A 25,524-nucleotide genomic window follows, 5' to 3' on the forward strand; every position below is an offset into this window, starting at 1 on the left:
AAGAACTCAAGAAAGCCTGGTGGTGGTGGCACACATCCTTAATCCCAGCACCCAGGGAGGCAGAGGCAGGTGGATCACTGTTGAGTTTGAGGCCAGCCTGGTCTACAGAGTGAGTCCAGGATAGCCAAGGCCACACAGAGAAACCCTGTTCTGAGGAAGAAGCTAACCAAAGCACTGACTTCCTTATGGTCGGTGTTTCCCACTTTTACAAGTAAATGTGACTAGTAGGAAATTGGTAGAATAAGGGATGAGGAGTCATTTGAGTTCTGAGAAACCTTTCATCAGGGTTTCCCTGTGTAGACCAGTTGTCCTGGAACTTACTATTTTCCTTTCCTTCCGAGGACTGAGAGTACAGCCATCAGGCCTGGCTTCTTCCCTTCTGGGCACAGCCCAATGCCCTCTTCTTGAGTCCTCCCCTTCCTCAGCCTCTCTCAATGGAAACTAACTGCTTGCCTCTGTAATTGACATCTTTTCTCTCTCTCTCTCTCTCTGTTTGTTTTTTGAGACAAGGTTTCTCTGTGTAGTCCTGGCTGTCCTGGAACTCAGTAGATAAGTCTGGCTTCAATTTAGAGGTCTGACTGTCTCTGCCTCCTGAGTGCTGGGATTAAAGAGATTAAGGGTGTGCATGCCTACACCGCCTGAATAGATTTTGTTGTTTTAGTCAAGCTCTCCAAGGACAGCCTGGAATTTCAGTGATCTATCGCTGGAGGATGGCTCAGCGGGTGTCTTTGGGTTTCCACAGCATCAAGATGATGACCATGACCAAAAGAGCAAGTTATGGAGAAAAAACTACAGTCTATCACTGAAGGAAGCCAGGACAGGAACTCAAGCAGAACAGAAACCTGGAGGCAGGAGCCGATACAGAGGCCACAAAGGGGTGCTCATCCTCTTTCTCATAAAACACTGGGCTGGGTTGTGGTGGTGCACACCTTTAACCCAGCACTGGGGAGGCACAGGCAGGTGGCTCTATTGAGTTTGGATACAGCCTCGTCTACAGATGAGCTCCAGGATAGCCAGGACTACATAGAGATACCCTGTCTCAAACAAACCCCCCCCCCCAAAACAAAAACCCCAGGACCACCAGCCCAGGGATGGTACCACATTGGGCTGGGCCCTCCCCCATCAATTACTAATTAAGAAAAGCCCTATACCTGGATCGTATAGGGCCATTTTCTTAATTGACGTGCCCTTTCAGATAATTCTAGCTTATGACATAAAATTAGCTAAGACAATGGGTAAATGTGCTTCCTACTTAACTCAGCTGACCTGAATTCAGACCCTCCCCTCCAGAACCCATGTGAGAGCACGACACAACAGTGCAAGGACCTAAGTTCCCGTGTGTCCCCACTGCGAAAGGGGAGGCAGGGACAGGAAGCTCCAGAAGCTGGGGGTGGGAACAATAGCTTGCTTGTCTAATGTAGCAGTGAAGAGACTGTCTCTGACAAGGTTTAAAAAAAGGTGACTACCAATGCCAGAACAATAGTAGCTGAGCAGAGCACCCACCCCATGGCCCACACCAGCCATCAGCAGTCCACAGAGGCTCCTGGACGCAGAGGACGTGCACTCATGGCCTTGGGTTTCTGGGCAGCCTCTTTGGGTATGTTCCTCTCCTAGTCTCTGAACAGGGAGATACTGTCCTTCCTGCCAGAGCTGGGGTGAAAGCAAAAACAAAACAAAAAACAAGAAACCAGAGCCAGCTTGCTTCCAGCAGGAATTAATTTTAATGACTTTAAAATGGGTTTGTACAAAGTAGCACTGCCCGCAGCCCCAGGAGTCTCTTCAACACTATCTCTTTGGCCAATTGTGCCGGAAGCCTCTGTAGAGACAGAAGAAAACCAGTTACTTCTTCAGGTTTAGGAGCTGTGCATATCTCAGACACAGCGAGGGCAGGCTGAGCAGGAGGGCAGCATGGGGCCAACATTGGGTGCTAAGTGAAAGGGGTCTGTGGCAGCAGGCCTGCCCTGCTTCCCGTGTGATGTCCTGACCTCAAGTTCTGCTCTAGCATAAGGGCTTCCTGACGAAAACCATCCCCAGGGATGGTCCACCTCCAGATTCCTCTATTTCTAAGAAATAAACTGATGTGGGAAAGTTTCCCACCCATGTGCTCTGAAGTGAGGGAACCAGTGAGAAACCACAGTGTAAGAAAGAGAACAATGGGATTTGAGGCCTGGGATGCCGGACATGGGTCACGTGAGCATGACTTCTACATGGAGCAGGTCATGTCCACTCCTGCTTTCTGAGTGACAAAGAGCTCTGGCCTCTGCCCAGCAGAAGCCTCTGGAGCTGAATCTGCTACTGTGCCCAGGCACGGTGCTTGGTTTTCCTGCTGTCCTGGCCATGCCACCCACCTGTCTGACTTCCCAGCAGCAAAGGACATGCTTTTGTTTCCCACAGACTGTTTAAATTTTTTGGCTCCAACGTATTTCTGAAAGACAAAAGTTATGCACGCTGACGCCCACCTTACCCAGCAGTTCCGGGGAAGACACCGAACTTTGCAGTCAGGCATCATCCCAGCACTCGTCCCTGAAAGGCTGTCACAGGCACAGGAGGGCTCTACAGTCCTGACCCTTCTTACTACGCTTCAAATCCAGCCTGCTTAGCACAGAGCGGAAACTGTCAGGAGTCACACACGCAGCCCCTTCACTGCGTGAGGCAGATTTCAGGACCAGGCATCAGAGTAAAAGACACCCTGTGCTATGACATTGTGGCATATGCCATAACCCAAGCACTTAAAATAGTGGAGGCAGGAGGATTGTGACTATGAGTTCTAGGCCAGTCTGGGTTATACGGTAAAGTCTCCATCTCAACAAAACCCAAACATACCAGCCCCTCCAAAAAAGAAAAATGTACTATAGTGTTCATCAAGATTTGACTGCTTCTGCCTCCTGAGTGCTGGGATTAAAGACATTGCCTGTTTTCAAATTGCTGGTACAAGAACCAGCAGGACAGCTCAGCAGATGAAGCCTTGCTCCATAAGCCAGGGACCTGAGTTAGATTCCTGGAACCCACGGTGGAAGGTCAGAGCTCCCATAAGTTGTCCTATGGCTTTTCCGCACTCTCACACATTCATAGTAAGTCTAAAAAAATCACCTCAGGGACAACTGTCAGCACTGTTTATACCTGAGAAGAAATGAGGTGAGAAAAAGGGTACAAAGCCTTCCTGCACGGTCACTGCAGCCCAGGAAGAAGATAAGAACATGTCAGGCTGAGGGCGTCCTCTTCACCCTTACCTTGCCAGAAGGCGCCAGCTTATTTGGGTCAAACTGGGAGGAAGGCTTGGATTTGCTGTCCCCTGAAAGTAAGAGTGATCATGACAATTAGCAAGCACAATGGCTGACAGGCCAGGGGTCTGGGCTTCAGGAGGCACCAGCATCCATCTGCCACCCTTTCCTGTGCTCCAGCAGTCCCGAGACTATACCAGCCACAGGTGTGTTCCCAGGCTGGTAGAGGCAGGTGGACACTTCCGCATCAAGATCTCATGCCACTGTTGATAAAGTGACTGAGGCAACACTCCTGCTAAGTCAGTGTGTGTACTGTGGAGGCCTGCTTCCTCACTTTTCCAGGCTCTAGTGGCTGCTATGGAATTAACAATGACACACCTTTCACAGGGACCTCTAGGTTAAGGGGTCACAAGAGGTCACTTTGTGAACAGTGCCTTCAACCTAGTCTTGATCCTGTGGATGTGGGAGGAGAAACTTAACCCCGTGTCACAACCCAGGAGCTCTTGCTGAACCAGGCAGGGACAATGACTCCTGGGCACCAGCTGCCAGGAGAGCAGGTGGGCCACCGCTGGCCCTGTGTCTGCGCAGAGCTCATACTCACAGTGAAGCTGTGCTCCCCACACTCTGCAATTCCTCCCACCTCCAGCCGGCAAGTGTCTCCTTGCTGTGTCCTCCCTGTCCTTACCAGCAAAGGCCCCAAAGTCTGACTGGCTGTAGTCGTAGGGACAGAAATCTTTCCCTGGGGGGTCTGGGTCCTTGGGTTTCTTGGAGCTTTTTAGTCGTTTCTTCTCCTGCTTCTGTTCTGTGGTCCTCATGTCACTTGTGGCTCTCTCTCTCTTCTTAGTGGCATTTTCTAGCTACAGGAGAACAATTGGAAGGAAAACATGGGAATATGCAGCAGATATTATCTGTAACCCTGTGAGGCACCTCGGGCCAGGCCCCAAGTATAAATGTGAGATTCACTTGTATTTCACTTACAGCACATACACAGTCTGCAGGCAATTCCATGCAACTTCAAGGAATTTTATGCAGCATGGAATTTTCTACCTGTGGTGTTGTATCATCTCTCAGAAAGTTCTGGACAGTGGGCATTTCAGGTATCAGACTAGAATGTTCAACCTGATTTAGCTGGGGACTCAAGCTGCTTCAACAGCAGGGACGGGGGCTGAGGCTGGAATTCAGGGACAATCATACTTAGCTAGTATTAGCTACAGAAAGTTCCTAACTGACAATGTTCTTAGGTCACTTAAGGCAGAGGTTAAGAATAGAATGCTAAGCCAGGTGATAGTGGCATATACCTTTAATCCCAGTACTTTGGAGGTAGAAGCAGGTGGGTCTCTGAGTTCGAGGCCAGCCTGGTCTACAGAGTGTTCCAGGACAGAGCTGCGCAGAAAAGTACTGTCTCAAAAAAAAAAAAAAAAAAAAAAAAAAAAAAAAAAAAAAAAAAAAAAAATCTAGACTATTGTGATGGGTATGGTAAGAACAAAGACGTCTCATGAGGTATGGTGGGATATGCCTTTAATGCCAGTACTAGGAAGGGCAGAGGCAGGTGGGTCTTGAGGAGTTAGGGGCCAGCCTGGTCTATAGATGAGTTCTGTATACCCAGAGAAACCTTATCTGGGGGAAAAAAAAAACACTGCCCCACCAAAAAAAAAAAGACCAAAACAAAACCAAAAAACAAAGAGGTCTCTAGGGCAGACTGGGACACAGTAAACATCCCTGTGCTTTGTCCTCTGACAGACCACAGCCCAGTGCTATGAGGGTTTACCAAACAAATGAAATCTTTAGAGAATTTTAATGTCAGCTAGTTTGAGAAGAGACGCGGGTACTGACTGACAAATCCAGATCAGCTGGGGGGGGGGGGGGGAACCATGTATGTATGGTGAGCCCTCTGAAAATGGTTCAGAAAAATCCTGAGCATGACCATGGGCATCTGTTTCTGAAAGGGGAAAGGGAGCACATACCGCAGCTTGCTGCCGCACAGGGATGGCAGGTTCCAGCATGGCAGCATCAGACTCCTCCTTTGCTTGCTCCTGGGCAGCTGCAAGAAAGAACTCCTGTTTGTAGACTCCTGCCATTTGTCCAGCCAAGCAGGCCACAAAGGCCAGCTCTGCTACCCCTCTCTCCTCCTGTCCCTGGCCTTAACTGCAGGTTCTAACCAATAGCCTTGCCCTGCCTGTATCTCTCAGGAGGCCAGGCCAAACATCAGACGCTTCTCTGACACTGTTAGTGTCAATGGCTAGGAGTCAGCCCTTTTAAAGATGGGTTTCTCTTACAGCCAGCAGCCCCATCTTCCTGGTTGCTCAGGACAGACCCTCGCCCCCCACCCCCATGCCTCCCTTTCCTATGCCTTATCCAACTTACCACCAGGATCTCACATCACATCTGTCAGTTGTTGCTACTGTGTCTTACTTAACCAGACTCAGGCTTTCTGTCCCTCTACTTTGATCATGTCAGTTGGATTCCTCTGCTTAAAGCCCTGCAAAGTCACTGTAAGGACCAGCCAGTCCTCAGAGGCCCTGCTTGGCTGTCTGTGTTTCTTCCCTAGGCATCTGGGCAGTCCTGCCTTGCCATTCTTTGGGCATGGCAGTCAGCTACCACATGTGACCTTGGAGCCTGCTTCAGTACTCTCCCCCTGGATCTGTGCCAGCCCCTCCACACAGCACTCCTTTCTTTACAGGGGCAGAAGACACAGGCAGTTACTGTGTGCCATCCCTATACAAGTTGGCTGGGGCTGTTCTGCTCACTGTCTTGTCTGTCGATGAGGGCTGGAATCCCTACTAGACACCCATCATTGAATGTCCTCATTCCAACTGGTATGCTGGGACTGTCCCTTCAAAGACCCTGTATTTTCAAGGATGCAAACACTACCTGTTTGTTCAGCTACCTTCTTCTTGGTTGTTTCTTTGGGTTCTTTCTGGACTTGGACCTGGCTGGCCAGCTTCCAGCGGTTGCTGATCTATAATGAAAACAGACAATGACCAAAACAAAAAACCAAAACAAAAAAGACTGCCTACACTCAGCTACTCGGGAGTGCCTACTTGTTTCAGAGGCAGCAGAGGGGATGTCAAGCTAATAAGGACACGCATTCTAAACCAACATACCCCAAACCTAAACATGCTATCTTTTGCTGGCTTTGTTTATAAGATCCTTATTAAAGAGGGCAAAGCACATCTGAACCCCCAGGCTCCAGGCTTCGTGTGCTCATGCTGGACATCTCAGCCTAGTCACCCTCCAAGCCAGCAAGCCTCAGCAACTTCACAGTGGTCCACTTAGTAAACAAAGTGGGGTTCCAGGTGGGCCTCCTAATAGTCCTGTGTCTCTCTTCCTGTCTCACAGCTGTCGCCTTGGGCCACATCTAGGTGATCCAAAATGAACACAAGGGATGGACAGCTGATGAGTGTGCCACAACCAGGCCTTAAAAAAAAAGAAGAGCCCATTGCACTTCCTCATTTCTTTTTATTTTGGTTTTTGAGTCAAGGCTAGCTTCCAAGTGCCTATGCAGCCAATGATGACCTTAAACTCATTCTCTTGCCCCCACTGCCCAAATACTGGGTTTACTTTATACACTATAGACTCCCTCTTTATACATTTATACCCTTCCCCCCTTCTGAGACAAGGTTTCACTATGTAGCCCTGGTGGGCCTGGAACCTGCTATGTAGACCAGGCTGACCTTGAACTCAAGAGAGATACCTGCTTTTGCCTCTGAAATGCAAGGATTAAGGATACCTGGCCTGTTTTTTCCCTAGTTTGGGTCTGAACCAAGGGCCCTGTGCTTGCTAAGTGAGTGCACCACCACTGAACTGAGTCCCAACTCTAGGGCTCCCCGTTTCTTCTTTTTAAGTTTTAATTATCTTATTTATTTAGAGACAGGACCTTACCATGTAAGCCTGGCTGGCCTGGAACCTGTTATGTACACCAAGTTGGCCTCAAAATTAGAGAACTACCTACCTCTGCCTCCATAAAAGGTGTGCACCACATCTAGTCACCTGAATGTTATCATTAAATTTTATTCACTCATTGCATGTGTTCGAGAGCCACTGTGCACATGTGAAGGTCAAAACACAACTTGGGGGCTGGAGAGATGGCTCAGAGGTTAAGAGCACTGGCTGTTCTTCCAAAGGTCCTGAGTTCAATTCCCAGCAACCACATAGTGGCTCATGGCCATCTATAGTAAGATCTGGTATCCAGGCAGAATGTTGTATAAATATAAATAAATCTTAAGAAAACAACAACAATAACAACAAAAACCAAAACCACAACTTGAGTCAGTTCTTTCCTTCCACCGTTTAGGTTCCTGAGATTAAACTCAGGTTTTCAGCCAGGGTGGTAGCTCCTTCCCCCGCTGAACCATCTTGCTACCTCTGGGACTCCCCATTCCTAAAAGCAGCAGATTAAGCCCCTTAACAAAGGACTGAGGCCTGTCAGGGTGCGGTCTGGAGACAGGGATGTGCTGGTGGGTGTCATCAGAGCACAGCCTTCCTATGTGGAAAACGGAGGCTTTGAGTCAACATGCTGCCTCCCAGACAGAGGGGACCTGCGGGTGGGTGCTCTTGTCCACAGTGCGAGGCAGTGCCTCTTCAGATTCAAGCTGCTCCCTTTAAGAGCCTTGAAGCGATATACACATATACAAATGTTATAAACTATATGTACTTTATTACATATAAATTATTCCATTAGAAAAACACAAAACAGTTTTTTTTTTCTTTCCAGTGTTGGATTTGAACCCAGGCTATCACACATTAGACAAATACTATCCTATTTCAGTATGCCTGTGAACCAGAGCAGGCTGCTTCTTCTTTCCTTTTTAAAAAGGTAGGGCCTCATAGATCCCAGGTCATCTTAGAACACACTATGTAGCTGAAGATGACTTTGAACTTGTGACTGTCCTCCAAGTGCCGAGATTACAGGTGTGCATCTCCACGCCAGCTTCATGTTGTGCTGGGGATCAAACCAGGGCTCCATACAAGCCAGGCCAACACGCTACCAACTGAGCTCCTTTCCCAGACCCAACCCCTTTGTTGTCGAGATTCCCAAAGGCTTCCGAGGACTGGGCTACAGTTTGGCCTCTTCCTAGAAGCAAGCTCAGAGGGAAAGGGCCTCTGTGCTGTTTTCAGCGGCCTACAGAGGCTCTGAAGCTGCCTGAGATGGGACCCTCACTCAGTTCAGGAGCCTGCAGACAGCTACTGTCCAAAACTCGAGAAGCTACTTACTTCATAGATTTTCGAAGAAGGATCAAACTTTGCTGCTTGGGAGATGTGGGCCTTGTGTTCCAGAGAAGGCAGGAACTGTAGAAGGGGAAACAGTCACTGCAAATACCAAGAGCAGGAACCTCGCCTCTCAGAGGCACTACTATTGCCGGTGTGGTCCCACAAGGCCTCAACTCAAAAGTCCCGACCTGGATACCGTGGACGACTGATATGCCGGACTTGGGCTCCCCCTCCACGGTCCTGCTTTCCTCCCAGATGAAAGGATGCATGGCTGCAGAATTCCCTGCAGCTCCTGGTGGCCGGGTGCAGCTGCACTACTCACCATCCTAAATGGGTTCTCAAAGGACTCCATTATGTTCTGGGCTTTTTTCTGTGCAACTGTCAATGGAGTCTTTCCACTTTCCTCATCGCTAGGTTCCTGTAGGGACAGACCAAAACCATCACTTCAAACCATGATCATGCCGTGGTGTCAGGATGCTTTCCTAGTTCCACAACAGGGAGCACTTATTTCCTGAAATGACGAAATGCTTGTTTGTTTTTGAGCCATGGAGATGATTCCGGCCTCAAACTCACAGGGATCTACCTTCTTCTGGTGTTACATGCGTGAGCAGCCACACCCAGCATGTGAACCTCCAGGCAGGCAGCCCATGTGAGAAGACCATGTAACACCAGGATGCCTGAGTCACCTTGGTGCGGTTCCTTGTTACTCACACTGAATAAAGTGATCACAGCTGTAGCAAGAAGGCACCTGGCATCCAAAGAGGTTTCTCCTTTGCCCTCAGCGAAGAGGCTCGGCTGTTTCTTAAGTGGCATGGTCCCTAAAGACACAGGAGTCAACAAGGTCAAGACCTCAGAGCTCTGGTCCAGGAAAACTGGCTCCATCTGTCTGGGAGTCCAGAAGGCCTCCTTACCATCAGTTGGGGTGATCGGGTAGTTATCTGGGGGAGCGTGAGAGCAATCATGGGGTCCAAAGAGATCATTTTCCAATCTCTGCATCAAAGGGAAACAGTAGATCACATGTAAAAATCATAGGCAAGCCAGGAGCTGTTGGCCAGTGGAACAGCACTGGCCTGTCAGGGGCTGTGATCTCTACCCCTCCCATAGGAGAGACAGCAGCCGTGACACTGTACCTCGGTGCTAGGCAGTGGTCCGCTCTTCTTCACTCCAGTTGCAGCTTCAGACTAAGGAGGAAAGAAGAGTAGGGCCGGGATGTAGCTCAGATGGCAGACTGTTTGCCTAGCATGCTCGAAGCCCTGGGTTTGACTCCCCAGTGGGTTTGTTTGCACATGCTTATAATTCCAGCACTCCAGAGGTGGGAGCAGGAGGATCACAAGTTCAAGGCCATCTTGGGTTACTTGAGACTCTGTCTCAAAAAAACAAAGAAACAAACAAAAACAACAAAACAAAACAAGAAAACAGAAACTGAGGAAGGCTGTGTAAAGTAAATGACACGTCCTTACTCAGCAGACTGTGCTTATCCATGATTCTGTCTCCCAAGGGCCAACAGGATAACCTTTTATCCCTCACCCCTGTCAGCACCTGGCACTCAAGCACTGTATGTGAAACATCAGAGTTTCCTGTCAGAAGCTGGCGTGATGCAATGGCTCTCAGTGAGCCTGGAGGAGTTTTCTCTACATCCAATACGCTTCTACTTGCCCAAACTGGAAATCTAAGAGATGGCTGTGTGTGTGTGAGTCTGTGTGTGGAGGGGGGCGGGTGACACACAGGCAAACACCCTCCCTCTGAGCTACTCAGCCCCAGAAGGACATCTTAACAAAACAGCAGCAAATACACTCTCTTCTTTCATTTTAAGTCTTGTGGGTCAACGATCTTTCAAAAGATATCACTGATTGATCACATATTTATATCGTTACCAAGCCAACAGATTCAAAGTTGTCCTAAAAAAGGTGGATATGGTGGCTCAAATCTGTAATCTTAGCTACTTGGGAGGCTGAGGCAGAGGATTGAAGGTTCAAGGCCTGACTGGGCTACACGGTTACACAGGTTGGCCTAGGAAAGACCCTGTACGGTAAGACCCTATCTCAATAAATGAACGAATGAATGAACAAGCAAGCAAGCAAACAAGGAAAAGAATTAAAGCAAAACCCCTAAAAGAAACCATGTAAGTGGATTTTTAACAAGTTTTATTACCTATAGAGAGGACAGACATTATGCATCTGTACTTCTTTCTTTATATTCATTCATTCATTCAACCATTCATTCATTCAGCAACTTGAGAGTGTTGATTCTTTCCTTCAACCACAAGGGACTTGGGGCTCAAACTCAGATCATCATGCTGTTGGCAAGTGCCTGTACAATCTCATCTTGATAGTTCTTATTTTGTGATAGGGTCTCATTAAGCTCAGGCTGGCCTTAAAGTCACTAGATGGCTGGGGAAGACCTTGAACTCCTGATCCTCCTGCCTCTGTATACAAGTGCTGGGATTACAGGTGTTCACAGCATGCCCAGCTGGGGCTCATTTCCTGTGGGATGTCTCACTTCCACCTGTATTTATGCAAAATTGACTATTTTCTTCCCTTCTCTGGATTCCCATCCTACCCATGGTCTTCCTTCTTCCCCTCTTACTGAGGCTCTGACTGCAGAGTTTGCTGTCCTGGACACTAACCCCAACACCAGCAAGCCAAACTGCCATCCGGGTGCATAGCTCCTCTATAGTCCGTAGGCTCAGCGATACTTGGCAGCACGTTGTGACCATCTACTACTACTTTCCACACTGTTCCAACCACATGCACTCAGAGTGTAACGGCTTCAGGTTTGGGTTTCCACTGCCAGCTCTCTACACAAGATCCCTCTCCAACTCATTCCACCAGATTAACTGCTTTACAACAACCATTAACTCGCCCAGTGATTTGCTATATCAAATTATCAAAAGGCCATAAAATATGAAAGATAAGGGTGAGTTTATGACTATCATTAGAAAAGAAGCAGTTGCTGGTGAGAGGGATTACTGCCAAGTATGAAAACCTGAGTTTGATCCCTGGAACTCAAACAGTGGAAAGAAACAGCTGGCTGCTGCACTGTGCAGTCTCATGTAGACACATGTGCTGAGGCATACTCATCTACATGCACACACAGAATACATAAAATTTACGTAAAGAACGCATGGGCGGACACAGTAATTCAGCAGAGTACTTGTGAAGCTTGGGGAAACCCTGGGCTCAAGCCCCACTGTCAAAAGATAAAGCAAACCTCAAAATCCCAAACAAGTAAACATAAAAGCAGCTAAATCTATTTATTTTATGTATGAGTGCTCTATCTGGATGTATACCTGCGTGCCAGAAGAGGGCATCAGATCCCCTTACGGATGGTTGTGAGCCACCATGTGGTTACTGGAAATTGAACTCAAGACCTCTGGAGAAGTAGGCAGTGCTCTTATCTGCTGAGCCATCTTTACAGTCCCCCCAAAGCAGCTAACTTTAACATGACACACCTAGTAGCTTTCCAAGCCACTATTACTCCTCAGGGTGATTTAGAGCAGAAGAGCGTCTCAGGGCTTTACAAGGCCACAGTGGGGGAGTGCTGGAGAATGTGCCTGCTGGATGAAACACTGCATACCTTGAGCAAGGGCATCTCTCGAGCCTGCTGAACTAAGAGATGCATCTCATTGATCTGCTGCCGGACAAGAGGTGGTACTGGGTTGCAGCAAGCTATGATGCCTTGAGGCTCCCTGGAACAAGGACAAAAAAAATCAGCTCATCATGGAGATACAGCTTTTCAAAGCTTAGTGACAGCAATGACTGGTCAGCTGATGGTAGCTGAGTTAGCAGACTGCTTGCTCAGCATGCTCGAAGCCTTGGGTTCCATGGCCAGCACAACATAAACCAAGTATGGTGGTACAGGCCTAGGACCCAGGCACTTGTTAAGTAGAGGCAGGAGGATCAGAAGTTCACAGCCATCCTCTTCTCTACAGTGGGTTCCAGGAGAGCCTGGTCATGGGGTTGAGGAACCCCCTCCACCCAGACCCCTGCCCCCCAACAAAGGCCTTAGAAGGACACAGATTACACAAATCAGTCCAGGCCAGCCAGCCATCTGTACACTGGTCTCTGCCGAGCCAACTCTCAGCCTATTCCTCTGGTTGCCTTACAAATTGTGAGAGCTGGAGACAAACCTCAAGAAAAGTTGGTTTCCGATTTCTCATTCCTGTTTATGCTCCAATTTTTTGTAGTATTAAAAAATTTGTAGTATTAAAAAATTAATACTACAAAATGCTTACAAATCGTGAGGTCTGGACTGGAGAGATAGCTCAGAGGTTAAGAGCACTGGTTGCTCTTCCAAGGGTCCCGAGTTCCATTCCCAGCAACCACATAATGGCTCACAACCATCTATAATGAGATCTGGTGCCCTCTTCTGGCCTGTAGTCATATATGCAGACAGAACACTGTATATATACAATAAATAAATCTTAAAAAAAAAAAATCATGAGGCTTTAATTTGGAGACAAACCTAAGAAAGAATGTGGGCATTTCTCCTCCCTGAGGGACTGCAGCAGGCTCAAGACTAGCCATGCATTCGCTATGGATTCACCAGCTGAGAAGTTCTAGTTCTTCCCCAGGAGCCTCCAGGCAAGGACTGTGGCTCCGTGGGCCCTGCTGCCTTCCACGCTTGGAGTATTAACGTCTACGAGTGCAGCCTTGGGCAGTTGCAGAGTGCCCGGCTGTGAAGGGCTGAGCGACTGGGAAGAAAGACACTTACTTAGGCAGTTCCTCAGCTATCTTTAGCATCATGTGATTTGGTAGAACATATCTGGAAAAAACACAACAGGATCACATTAAGTTCAAGTAGCAAGGCCCACTAAACATTAAAGTGCAGGAGATAGTAGCCAGCCTTCACAAGCAGACCTGCTGGGCCTACCAGCAGTAAAGGAACCCCGAGTCCCTCACCCGTAGCTCTCATCCTCCCTTCGAGCTGTTTTATCTCTCCAGGCAAAGAGCAACTGAAAGGCCGCCAGCTGCTGTGAGTTCAGGTGCTTCTTTTGCTTTCGATACAGCTCAAGGTAGGACTCGTCAGTAAAGATAGGCTTGACAAATTTCTGCAAAATGTTAAGAGAATATTCGAAACCAGTTAGCACTGGGGAAAGGCCAGTGGGTTAGCACTTGCCTAACACGCTTGAAGCCTTGGTTTAATCCTCGACATTGTAAAAAAAAAACCGAAAAACATAAATGGGATAAAAAAAATTGTGTCCTAGGCTCTTCAAAATGTTTTCCTCTTGCATTAAGGATAGAGTAAAGCTGGGATTGGTGGCTCACTTGGGAAGCTAACATAGGAAGACTACATGCCAGAGACCAGTCTGGGTTATTTAGTGACACTTTGTCTTAAAAAACCGAATTGGAAAAAAAAAAAAAAAAAAAAAAAAAAAAAAGCTGGGTTGTGAGTTCAAGGCCAGCCTGTTCGACAAAGGGAGTTCTAGGACAGCTAGGGCTACACAGAGAAACCTATCTCAAAAAAACTAACAAAACAAAAACAAACAAACGAACAAAAAACACCAAAAAGAAAAGAAAAAAAGAAAAAGAAAAAAAAGGAAAGAAAGACCTTTAAACCCAGCACTTGAGAGGCAGAGGCAGATGGATCTCTGTGAATCTGACACCAGACTGGCTACATAGGCTACAAAGAAACCCTGATTTGAAAAACGAAAATGCCAAAACAAGAACGGAGACGCCTAAACTCCAAATAGCTCACTGAGTAAACGGGCCAGTGAACTGATTAAGTTTCTCAAAAGCAGAAACAGAATAAGCTGGTAAGTACTTGAAAAACTGTTCAACAGGACAGACATTGTTGCACAGGCTTTTAATCCCAGCACTCAGGAGGCAGAGGCAGGCAACTCTCTGAGTTCCAGGCCAGCCTGGTCCACAAAGCAAGTCCGGGACAGCTAAGGCTACATAGAGAAAGCCTGTCTCAAAAACAAACAAACAAACAAAACCCACAAAACAAACAAACAAACAAACAAACCAAAAAGAGTTCAATATCACCATTAGGAAAATGCAAATTATTATTATTTTTGTTTTGTTTTGTTTGAGACAGGCTTTCTCTGTGTAGCCTTGGCTGTCCTGTAACATACTATAGACCAGGCTGGCCATGAATTCCGAGATCAGCCTGCCTTGGGCCAACCTGGACCAGATTGCAAATCATGACTTTACGTGTTTACTTGCGTCTCTGTGCATCACACGTGCACCTGGTGCCCACAGAAGGATAAATGGCAGCCATGAGCCAGCATGTGGATGTTGAAAATGGAACCACTGAGCTGAATCCTCTACCCCAGTTTGTTTGCTTTTTGAATGGGGCTCTGGAAGCAAGCACTTTATCCACTAAGCCATCCTCTCAGCCTCTCAAAATGGAATTTTATTCAGCCATAAAGGAAAATGAAATTATGACATCAGTAGGATTACAGATGGAACTTGAGATCATGTTAAAATAAACCGGATTCTGGACAGGTAAGCTTTCCCACATATGCAGGACCTGGACTTATACCGGTATGTGTGGGTCATGAAAATAGGTGACCATCAGAGGGGAGAAGAGATCTGGAGGGAAAGGAGAAGCAGCAATGATATACATTTGCTATGAAAACATTTCACCTCAAAAAAATGAGGGGACCCGCAAAAGTTAGGTGGGCGTAATTAGGGAGGGCAGGAGACAAGGATGAAGAAAAAAAAGAAAGTATGACATATATATGTAAAAAACCCACGATAATCCACCCCCCCCCCCCCCCCCCACCCCCCCCCCCTCCAACACCCCCCAACCCCCCCCCCCCCCCCCCCCCGCCATTCCTTGTTTTTCAAGACAAGGTTTCTCCATGTCCTGGTGCTCTGTAGAACAGGCTGTCCTCGAACTCAAGAGATCCACTTGTCTCTACCTCCCTGAGTGCTGGGATTATAGTGTGCACGGGTGTCTTGCTTCCATATATGTCTGTGTAAGGGTGTTGGATCCCCTGGAATTAGAGCTATAGACAACTGTGAGCTGCCACGTAGGTGCTGGGACTTGAACACTGATCCTCTGGAAGAGTAGCCAGTGCTCTTAACCACTGAGCCATCCCTCTAGCCCCAAGACCCATTATTTTCTACACTAACTTAGAAAACAAGAGAAACAAAAGACCTGAATCAGAAATAGCTCAAGTGCTGGGGTCTGTATAGCTTCGGTGACGTGGTACCTTGAGGCAGATGTCCCTGCTCCGCTGCCACACCACCTGCAGTTGGACAGGTTGGTCGTTGCCTCTCTCCCACAGCTCCAGCCTCATTCGGTCATAGATGTAGAGCAGGTAATGGGTGTCATCCCGGGCGTAGCTTAGCATTTCCTCTGGTAGAGGGCTAGAGTTGCAAGAGAGACATGGCTTCAATGACTGTGGCAGGGACAGCCATCCAAACTGTCTACGTACTGACAGACAGACCTTTCTTGGCCCCTTTCTCATTCCAAAGATTCTTTCCTTCACAATAGTACAAGGACACTTCAGCAGCTCAATATGACAAACCATAATTTCCCATGGGGAGGCAGTAACATTATGGTTAAAATTAGATGCTCTGGTCTTGGAGTGACTTGCAGCTCTACCTACCTGTCCTTAACCTCTAGTGCTTTCTTTCATTGTTGTTGTTTTTCAAGACAGGGTTTCTCTGTGTAGCCCCAGCTGTCCTGAAACTCACTATGTAGACCAGGCTGCCCTCGAACTCAAGAGATCCATTTGCCTCTACCTCCCAAGTCCTGGGATTAAAGGCATGCGACACCATGGCCTGGCTTCTCTGTGTTTTCTGACCCCATCTATGAAAAGGGAAAGCTGGGAGGAGGGTGAGGGGTTGATAATAAAGTGGCTTTCAAATGTTACTAATTTTCTTCTTATATTGGGAATGGAACATCAGTTCAAATACACTTTCCTTTGTTTTCTCCTCTGGTTTAAAGGGGGGTTCAAATAAATTTCCTTGTTTTCTCCTCTGGTGGGAAAGGGAGAGGGAGTTTGAAGAAGGAATAGAGACAGCTGAGTGGGCCATGAGGGCAGGGGGCAGGTAGCAAGGGAGAGAAAGGGGGCAGTCAGGACAGAGACAGAAAAAAGAACATAGGGACAGAGGGAAGCTGAAACACGTTTACACAAAAAGAGAGAGAGAGAGAGAGAGAGCACTAGCGAGCACATTTTCCTTTTTACATTTAGAAATTCTGTTGTCTGGTGGTAGTGTTAGCAGAGGCAGCAGCACACGCCTTTAATCCTAGTGCTCAGGAGACTAGGACAGCCAGGGTTATTCAGAGAAACCCTGTCTCGAAAAACAAAACTAAACAAAACAAATCTGGCATGAAGAAACACTCAGGGAAATACTGGCTATCTTGAAAGTGGCCAAGCTGGACCAGGCTTCTAGTTACAGACTTGTTCCTGCTCCCTGTCCATCTCTGCCATTGGCAGACTGACCGTATCCTCCAGTCTGCCAGCTGATACTGCTTGTTGGACTCCACACCACAGTAAAGTCTCAGCAGATGGTCAAGTGAATGGCGAGCCAGGTTGAGAAGCCGTGCTGCCTGGTGCGTATCAAACATGTTCACCACATAGAGGCCAAAGTCTTTCTGTAGCCACTCTATGTCAGAGTCGGCACCATGGAAGACCTGGAACAAAACCAAGGCTATGTTCACACCAACACTAGGCTATCCATCTGTCTCCTTAGCCCCGCCTCAGGGTTATCAGAACACTGGTAGGAAGGGTACCCTGACATTTGCATATGCTAGGCAAGCATGCTACCTGAATTACATCCCCAGCCTAGGACATATGGAGTTTTACACGCTCCTTTTATTGAGGCCAAGGCATCCTTTATGCTTGTAACTCTATACTGTTAAGGACTGCAACTACCTTCAGGCCATGGTGTGGGTGAGGGGCCCTATTAGCTCCCAGTATATCCTTAAGTTCAAGCAATCCAATTGACTGGGCTCATCGAAATAGTCATCAACATGATTTATATTTCTGGATAGTAACAAGCTACGTTGTAAAGGCCCTTAAGGTAGCCTAGGGCTAAACAGGTAAGTATGTGGAACCTCAGGCTAGGAGATGGCATAGTTTCTCCCTCCTTTGGGTCTAGGCTGAAAGAACAAGATGGTACCCTGAAAAGCACTGCTATCCCAACTCAGGCAGGAGCCAGAATGGCTGACCTTAACGATGGCTGGGTCTGTAAGGCTCTCATTGAGAATGTACATGTCACTTCGAAGTTCTAGAGTATCAACAATGAAGTCTTCTGTTCGGGTGGAAATTTGCATCAGGCAGGTCAGTCCTAGGAAGCTTCTGTATGAGTGATGCTAAACCATACAGAAAGGGAGTTAGGAGAAAGATTAGTAGGTGTTCCTTCACCTTTTAAATTTTAGTCTGGTGATCAAGCTGAAGAATCTCACACAGAGCTATACCCACAATCCTCCTCTACTAGTTTTTAAAAGTGTACTATAGAAGTTACATCATAGGCATAAGGTTATTGTGTAATTCAAGTGCTGATTTCTGTACCCTCCCCTCATATCTTGTTGCAATCCTTGTTCTGAGAATCCCGTCTCAATGTTGTATAAACACTGCTCCCCAATTGTCATGATATATCAATAAAGTAGCTTACAGCCAATTGCTGAGCAGGGGAGAGAATAGGGCTGGATTTTCTGCCAGCTAGGGGAGGAGTAGAGAGAAGGAAGAAGGGGATTCAGCCATTGACAGATATCTAGCAGACAACAAAGAGCGGAGCTGGATCAGAAAAGGTACAAAGAGCAAAGAGCAAGTATCTCTGGGATGTATGCTGGGCAGAAGCCAAATTAGCTTAGAGGGTTAAGAATATAGTACCAATTGCTAAGTTATTATGTTGTGAAGCTTATTATTAAACAAATATAATACAGTCTCAATTATTTGTGTGATAGCCAGGTTAAGAGATAAACAGAGAAATAGACATAATTATAGAAAAATAACTTTAACATTACATGACTAATTTCTTAGGAAAAAAAAAAAAGAGTTGGGCAGGAGAATGGGTTTGAGTTTCAGGACAGCCTGGACTATAGTGCAAAACTTGTCTAAGCCTCCCCACCCCCCAAAGGAAATAAAACACAAAACAAAAGAGATTAAAATGAGTGCTAACTATAGATGTCCCAAGTAGATGAACTCAAAGGAAAATGAAGATTTCACTCAAGGTCAATTACAAGGTACCTCTAGGTCCACTGCAAACTCCTGACAACCCAGGAGCTTTTCGTTGAGCTCCACAAGCTCATCCAGGGAGGATACAAAATGGCAGGGTGTCTCCTCTACAGGTCTGTATAACTAGACCAAGAAAGGAGCACAAAAAGCATCATGTTAAAAACCAATCCTACAAAGGTACAGGATGAGTTCTTAGTCTAAGGGATGACCCAAAACTTCAGCCTCCTAAAGCTGCTGAAGGAACATGGAAGTGCACTGAACAAATGCTTTGTTCTCCTCCCCGGGCACCCAGGTGCCCACTTTGAAACCGAGTCTGGGCACTAACCTGGGGCTGTGGCTTCTGAAGCATTGAGTCAGGTGGGGTAAAGTGATCGAGTTCATACTGATAAGGATGTGCAAACCTGGGAGAACACCCAAAAATCTTCAGGTTAATTCCATGAGAAGGTATACATATCTCAGACACATGTGTATAAACAAATGATATGCTGGGGATGGGGCTTGGCTCTTACTGTGCTTGTCCAGCACAGATGAAGCCCAGGGTGCCAGCCTCAGTACCAGACAAACCTGGGCACAAGGGCACAGATCTCTTATCTCAGCATCTGGGAGAGGATGGTAAGGTTGGAGGATCACAAGTTCAGGGTCATCCTTGATGATATAGTAAGCTTGAGGCCAGCCTGAGACATATGAGACCATGTCTTAATATCCTCAACAACAGCAGACACGGGAAGATCACACTGTGAAAATGTCACCTTACAAGTGAGTTAAAGGACAGGCTGGGCTATTAAATGAGCCTTTCTCTCAGTAAAACAAAACGGCTGGTGCTCCCCTCAGCACCACATATACCCAAAGAGGAATGATAGAGAGCAGCATGGCCCCTGTGCAAGGATGACAGGCAAACCTGAAACGGCTATGCAGTTAGTATGTACTGCTAAGTTCAGTGCCTAGCACCCATATCAGATAGCTCGGAATCACTTGACGCTCTCTTCTGGTCTCCACACGCTCCTACACTTGTGTACGTATGTGTGCATGATACAGGCAGGCACGCTTACATGTGTGTGTGCATGTGCATACACACACACACACACACACACACACACACACACACACACCCATACTGGATCTTTAAAAAAAAAAAAAAAATGTTATGAAGGCCCAGGTATGGTGACATAATCTCAGTACTTTGAGGTGAAAGCATTAGTTCAAGGTCAGTCTGAATGATAAGACCCCGTGTCCAAACAAACAAATGAAAGCAATGAGGCAGACAGGCGAGGAGAAAGGCCAGACCCATGCACTTACATGTCTTGCTCAAGTTGCTGGGTTCTCTGCTGGTGGATGAGATCTGCCAGGGCAGGGGGGACATCCAGGTCCTCAGGGCGATCCTGGGGGCGCTCCCGCCTTTCTTTTGAGAGAGCTGGAGACCCAAGCAGTGACAAGCATACCATCACACAGGAGGCACACACTTGTAAGCCTTCTAGCTTAGGAAGAGGAGGTGAATGGGCTCCTCTGGGAAAAGAAATGTGGGAGTGAAGATGCCACTCCTTCCCAGGTTTCTGTGTCAAATGGAAGGACTCAAAGCCACCACTTACCCTGAGGGAGGGGCTTCTGTGCATTGGGCTTGACAAAGATTTTAGGGAGAAATGGTGTGTTGGAATTGTCAATCTTCTCTCGAAATTTGAGCTGAGGTCTGAGGATGTTTTTTGCATGCAGCAGTCGGAAAGTCTCAGATTTTGCTTTCTTGCCATATTCTCCTGCCTATAGTCAACACATACGGATCAACTAAAATACAGCAACTTGATGAAGTAGGAAAAGAAACTTCAGCTTGTCTTCTGAGGAGACAAGAACATCCCAGGACCACACATTTCGAAGGTTACTGCAATGCCACATGGAGAAGGGGTAGGTGGGGTGTGTGCTTCTGAGACCACACGAAAGTGACGAGTGCCCAGCTACCTGCACTATGGAAAACCCGTACTAGGAACTCTACTCAGCAACCTGCAGGGCTGTCCTCACCTTTCGGTTCCAACTGGACACTATTGTTTTGGGAACCTGCAGCCCTGCAGGGAGGACTGGCTGCTGATGCTTATTCACACCCGAGGCTTCATCCAGTAATATACCCTATGAAGAGACAAGGCACTGGGTTAGGATCATTTTCAAGAAATGAACTCATAGAATTAGGTGGTTAACACATACATGAAAGAGTAGATAGGGGCTGGAGAGATGGCTCAGTAGTTAAGAGCACTGGTTGCTCTTCCATAGGTCCTGGGTTCAATTCTCAGCACCCACATGGCAGCTCACAACTGTCTGTAAGTGCAGTTCCATGTGATCCAACACCCTCACACAGATATCCATGCAGGCAAAACACCAATGCACTTAAGATAAAAATGAGTAAGTTTCTTTAAAAAGTCGGTAAATGTATGCATCAAAATATTACTTGTATACTGTAAGTATTCAGAATTTTAACTTGCCAATTAAAATTTAAGCTTTTATAAATGATTTATCTTTATGTTATGTATATTGGTGTTTTGCTTGCATGTATATCTGTGTGAGGGTGTTGGATTCCCTGGAGTAAGAGTTATAGACAGTCATGAGCTGCCATGTGGGTGCTGGGGATTGAACCTGGGTCCTCTTGAAGAGCAGCCAGTGCTTTTAACTGCTGATCCATCCCTCCAGAGCTAAAAAGTTCAATCTTTTTGGAAAGCATGGATAAGGGCTGGAGAGACCCCGCCTGGCTCTTACAGAGAATTAGCATTCTACCCTAACACCTACATTAGGTGGGTCAGAGCTGTCTATAACTCTAGCTCCAGTGGACCCAAGACCTCTGGTCTCCATGGACACCGGCATTCAGGTGCACATACCCATACACATAATTAAAAATAATTAGGTCTTACTCGCAGGCTGGCCTGGAACTCACAGAGATCCATATGCCTTTGTTTCCCTAGTGTTGAAATACAGGCATGGCCACTAGGCCTGGCTACACTCATTTCCTTTTCCACAATGCTGGGGTTTCTCCTTGCATTTTAATAGTTGAGTTTTATATTTGTTAGTTCACTTATGTGGACAGGGAAACACTCACCACTCTCTCCAAAATCACATCATTGGTATCAACCAGTAAGTCGAACTTGTCTTCCAATTCAGTCACTTTACTTCGATCTCTGATGTTGCTGCGACACCCGTGGTACTGCATTACCCTACTCATGCTGAAGGAGAACAAAGGTCAGCACGCGTGCTTTTACGCCACCAATCTACAGTCTGGGAAAACACCCCAGATGGCTTGGCTCACACGGATCCCAGTACCCTATACGATGGTAAAAATCAAATGCACATCCTCACAGCAACCTTTAAGGGACAAGAGCCAAAGCCAGGCCTGGTGGTGCAGGCCTGTGATACTGGTTTCTTGGAAGGCTTGGGCCACAGTGAGTTTGAAGCCAACATCGGCTATTTAGTGAGTTAAACCTTTTCTCAATAAAATAACAGCATCAAGGTAATGTCCCCCAACAATTAACTGATGAGAAACAGTAGCTCTGGCTGTACTATTTACTCTATAGACCAGGCTGGCCTTGAACTCAGAGATCCACCTGCCTCTGCCTCTCAAGTGCTGGGATTAAAGATATGAGCCACCATACCCAGGAAAGACTTTTTAAATAAACAAACAAATAAATATTTTGTGCGTATATGTGTGAGTGCCTCTGCCCATGTGTAAAGGTCAGAAGGCAACTTGCTAGAGTGAGTTCTCGCCTTCCCCACGAGTCTCGGGGGCTGAACTCAGGTCATCTGGCTTGGTGTTAGGTGCCTTTTACCCAATGAGTCATCTTGTGGCCCTTAATTTTTAGCAATCACAGATCATGTAGGGTGTGATGGCTCACATTATTACTTTAGCACTCAGGAGGTAGATGAAGGTTAATCTCTTAAAATTGCCAAATATATTACGCTTCCATCCTTTATACTAAAACACAGCATGGAATTAACATTAAACTTAAATAAAACAAACCTAAATTAAAAGATTTTCAAGGCTAGCTTGGTCTGTACAGCAAGTTCTAGGCTGGTCAGGGCTCTGGAGTGAGCTGATATTTTCCCCCAACAATGTGATTATCCTTGCTTATATCCATTCTGGTTATTGGCATTCAGCTGGTCCTTTTTTTTTTTTTGTTGTTGTTGTTGGTTGGTACTGAGGTTCAGATCTAGGGATCCCATCATGCTCATTATTTCCCTACCACTGAGGTATGCGACTCTCAGGAAAAATTATCTCTCTTTTTTTTCTTTCAACAAATAAAATAAACTTACCACTGAAGCAACCTGTCTCCTTGAGTTTCACAAAATGCCTGGAAGGCAGGAAAACTTCGGTAAAAATCATACTCATCGCCAAACTGTGGCAGGCCCCCGGATGCCTTGGTAACTGCCACTACCGAGCCAAGTGCAAACTGAAAAGCCCAGAGAAAAAGACACATCTTAAACACAGATTCCTATTCATTCAGCAATAAACAAACGGATAACTAACTAACTAACTAAAAGATTTAAAAGATATATCCCAAGGGGCTGAGAGGTGGCTCAGGGTTAAGAGTCTCAGCTCCTGCTGCTTCTGCATGAGACCTGGGCTCAGTTCCCAGTGCTCACACAGGGGGCCCTCAATCACCTCCAATTCCAGCCCTAGGAGATCCAATGCCCTCTTTTGGCCTCTATGGGGTCAGCAGACACGTGGCATGCATTTTCTCTCCCTCCCCCAATCCCACAATTAAAAAAAAAAAAAAAAAGAATGCATTTCAGGTTGACCTACAAGTCACTATAAAACCAAGGATGACTTTTGAACTTCCAATCCTCTGGTCCCCACCTCCCTATTACAGGCACCACCCAAATCTGCTCATGTAGTGTTGGTGATCAAACCCACAACTTCATGACACGCAAGTCTTCTACCAACGAAGCCACAAGCCCAGCTCTGTCTTTTTATTTTTGGACAGAGAATGTCTTATAGAGCCCAGGCTGGCCTCAACCTAACTTGTAGCCTGAAATGACCTTGAATTTCTGATCCTCTTGCCTCTACCTCCTGGGTGCTGACAACAAATACTAGGCAGCTGAGCTGAGCTACAGCACTCCTAATATGAATAAGGCTTATTATGGCCTGGTTTTGGTCTTGGTTCTGATAATTACGAACTGTCACTTGAAGCAAGCTACTTTGTTTATACTGACCTTAGTTTATGCCTCTGAAAAATGGGCATAGTAAAAGGTACCTACTCATGAATTATTGTGAGGATTAAGTGAGCTACTAAAATCACTTAAAATATTGCTTGGTACAGACTCAAGCAAGAGCTTTCTATAATAATTTATTGTATTTTTGTGGCTTTGCTGCACATCCACCAACAATATATAGTTTAGACACTTCTGAGGACCATTTTATAATCGGTGGCGTAGGCAGACTGTTGGGAAGCAATGGGAACACTCTGAAGTGGCTGTCATGCCGCACACGCCTGAGTACGGTGGCATGCGTGTAATCCCAGCACTCAGGGGAGGCAGAGGCAGGCGGATCTCTGTGAGTTTGAGGCCATCCTGGTCTACAGAGCGAGTTCCAGGACAGCCACAGCTCTACAGACAAGCCCTGTGTCATAAAAACAAAACACCTTTACGCTCAAGGGGTACAGATGAATGCGCTTCGGCACTTAGAGAGATTCCATAGCAGCGGTGAGGGTGACCGAAGAGACTGGGGTTAGAGACGTTTGTACATCAGTAGCGACAGCAATGGGTGTCGTCCAGCTGTGGGGGGCTTTCGGGAAAGGTAGCGTAGGGTGCGCCACGTGGAGGACTGGGACGCTCTTTGAGGGCGCAGACACTGCTTTACACGCAGGGCGGCACGCGCTCACACCGGAAGCGCGGCGCTCTCCATCCCCGCTCCCCCGCAGCCATTCCCGTTGCGCGCCGTCAGGCCGCCGTGACAGGCGCCGGAAGCCCGCAGCCCCCGCTCTGCAGCCCCAGGCCGCTTCCGGCCAGAACAGGGGACCCCTGGGGTGCCCCAAGGCCCACGAACTCACTTTCACGAAGCTGTCTGCGTCGGGGAAGCCAGGCAGCACCATCTCCGCGTCAGGCTTGGTCGCGCTGGTCGCTGGCGCGGCCTGATGCTCCCGGGGACTGGGAGGCGCCATCTTCCCGTCCTAGGGCGGCTCTTCTCGCGAGATTGTTCCGGCAGACCCGAGATAGGCACAGCGCGCATGCGCACCTGTCCAACACCTCCCCACTCTTCCACCCAAGCAGTGTAGCTTACTTGCGAGCTTGGTTCTGGCTTCTAACAAACTCACAGGTATCTGCCTGTCTCTGCCTCCCTGAGAGCTGGGATTAAAGGCATGTGCCACCACGCCCAGCTTTAGGATACACTTTTAATCACATTTAAAGTTTGCTTTTCACTTAAGGTCCTGGCGGTTCAGGCCAGTAATCCCAGGACTCTGAACTGTGACTCAGATTCGCCTGCCTCAGCCTCCCAAGTGCTGGAATTAAAGGCATGCATAAGCACACTTGGATTGGAATTTTGAAATTTACGTTGTAAAAAAGTTGGGGAGGATGGGAAGGACAGATGGGTTTAAAGCAGTCAAGACTTCTTATTTTTCTAGAGGCCTGAGGTTCGTAACCACTTGCTAAGGGAGCAGATGACTTCATCTGGGTGACATGGGCGCCTGCACACATATGCCATACAGATAAGAACACACACACACACACACACACACACACACACACACACATATATAATTTATTGTTTATCGAGACAAGGCTTTCTGTGTAGTTCTGGCTGTCCTGAAACTCAGAGATCCATGCCTACCTGTCTTGGCTTCTATACTTCTACACTTCTACACTGTCTTGACAGTGTAGGCTCCTGGGGTCTCTTCATATGATGCTCGGAACCGAAATCAGGGCCCTTGCCTGTTAGCTCGTGGCTTACTGCTGAGTTTTATCCAAAGCCCAATAACAGAATTTACAAAA

The 25,524-nt window shown here is 47.1% G+C and overlaps 1 protein-coding gene and 1 non-coding gene across 2 annotated transcripts; one reads left to right on the forward strand and one right to left on the reverse strand.

The window, feature by feature from the left end:
- Window positions 1-1,702: 1,702 nt before the first annotated feature.
- Window positions 1,703-24,720, reverse strand: Exosc10 (exosome component 10). Its single transcript, XM_055615167.1, has 25 exons — window positions 24,585-24,720; window positions 22,849-22,985; window positions 21,641-21,764; window positions 20,578-20,682; window positions 20,157-20,322; window positions 19,867-19,981; window positions 18,896-18,971; window positions 18,583-18,693; window positions 17,562-17,705; window positions 16,834-17,024; window positions 15,595-15,751; window positions 13,334-13,482; window positions 13,146-13,196; window positions 12,009-12,120; window positions 9,563-9,613; window positions 9,344-9,422; window positions 9,144-9,250; window positions 8,755-8,850; window positions 8,436-8,510; window positions 6,093-6,180; window positions 5,186-5,262; window positions 3,907-4,078; window positions 3,231-3,292; window positions 2,349-2,425; window positions 1,703-1,816 (listed from the first exon to the last, which is right to left on the reverse strand). Exons 1-25 carry the CDS (start codon window positions 24,693-24,695, stop codon window positions 1,786-1,788), a joined length of 2,664 nt encoding a protein of 887 aa, XP_055471142.1. The 5' UTR covers window positions 24,696-24,720; the 3' UTR covers window positions 1,703-1,785.
- LOC129682814 (U6 spliceosomal RNA) lies at window positions 19,389-19,490 on the forward strand. Its single transcript, XR_008721051.1, has one exon. It is a non-coding gene; the product is annotated as a U6 spliceosomal RNA (small nuclear RNA).
- Window positions 24,721-25,524: the final 804 nt, after the last annotated feature.

This window comes from Psammomys obesus, unplaced genomic scaffold (assembly GCF_907164565.1).
Source record: "Psammomys obesus unplaced genomic scaffold, mPsaObe1.curated_primary_1811, whole genome shotgun sequence".
NCBI lineage: Eukaryota > Metazoa > Chordata > Mammalia > Rodentia > Muridae > Psammomys > Psammomys obesus.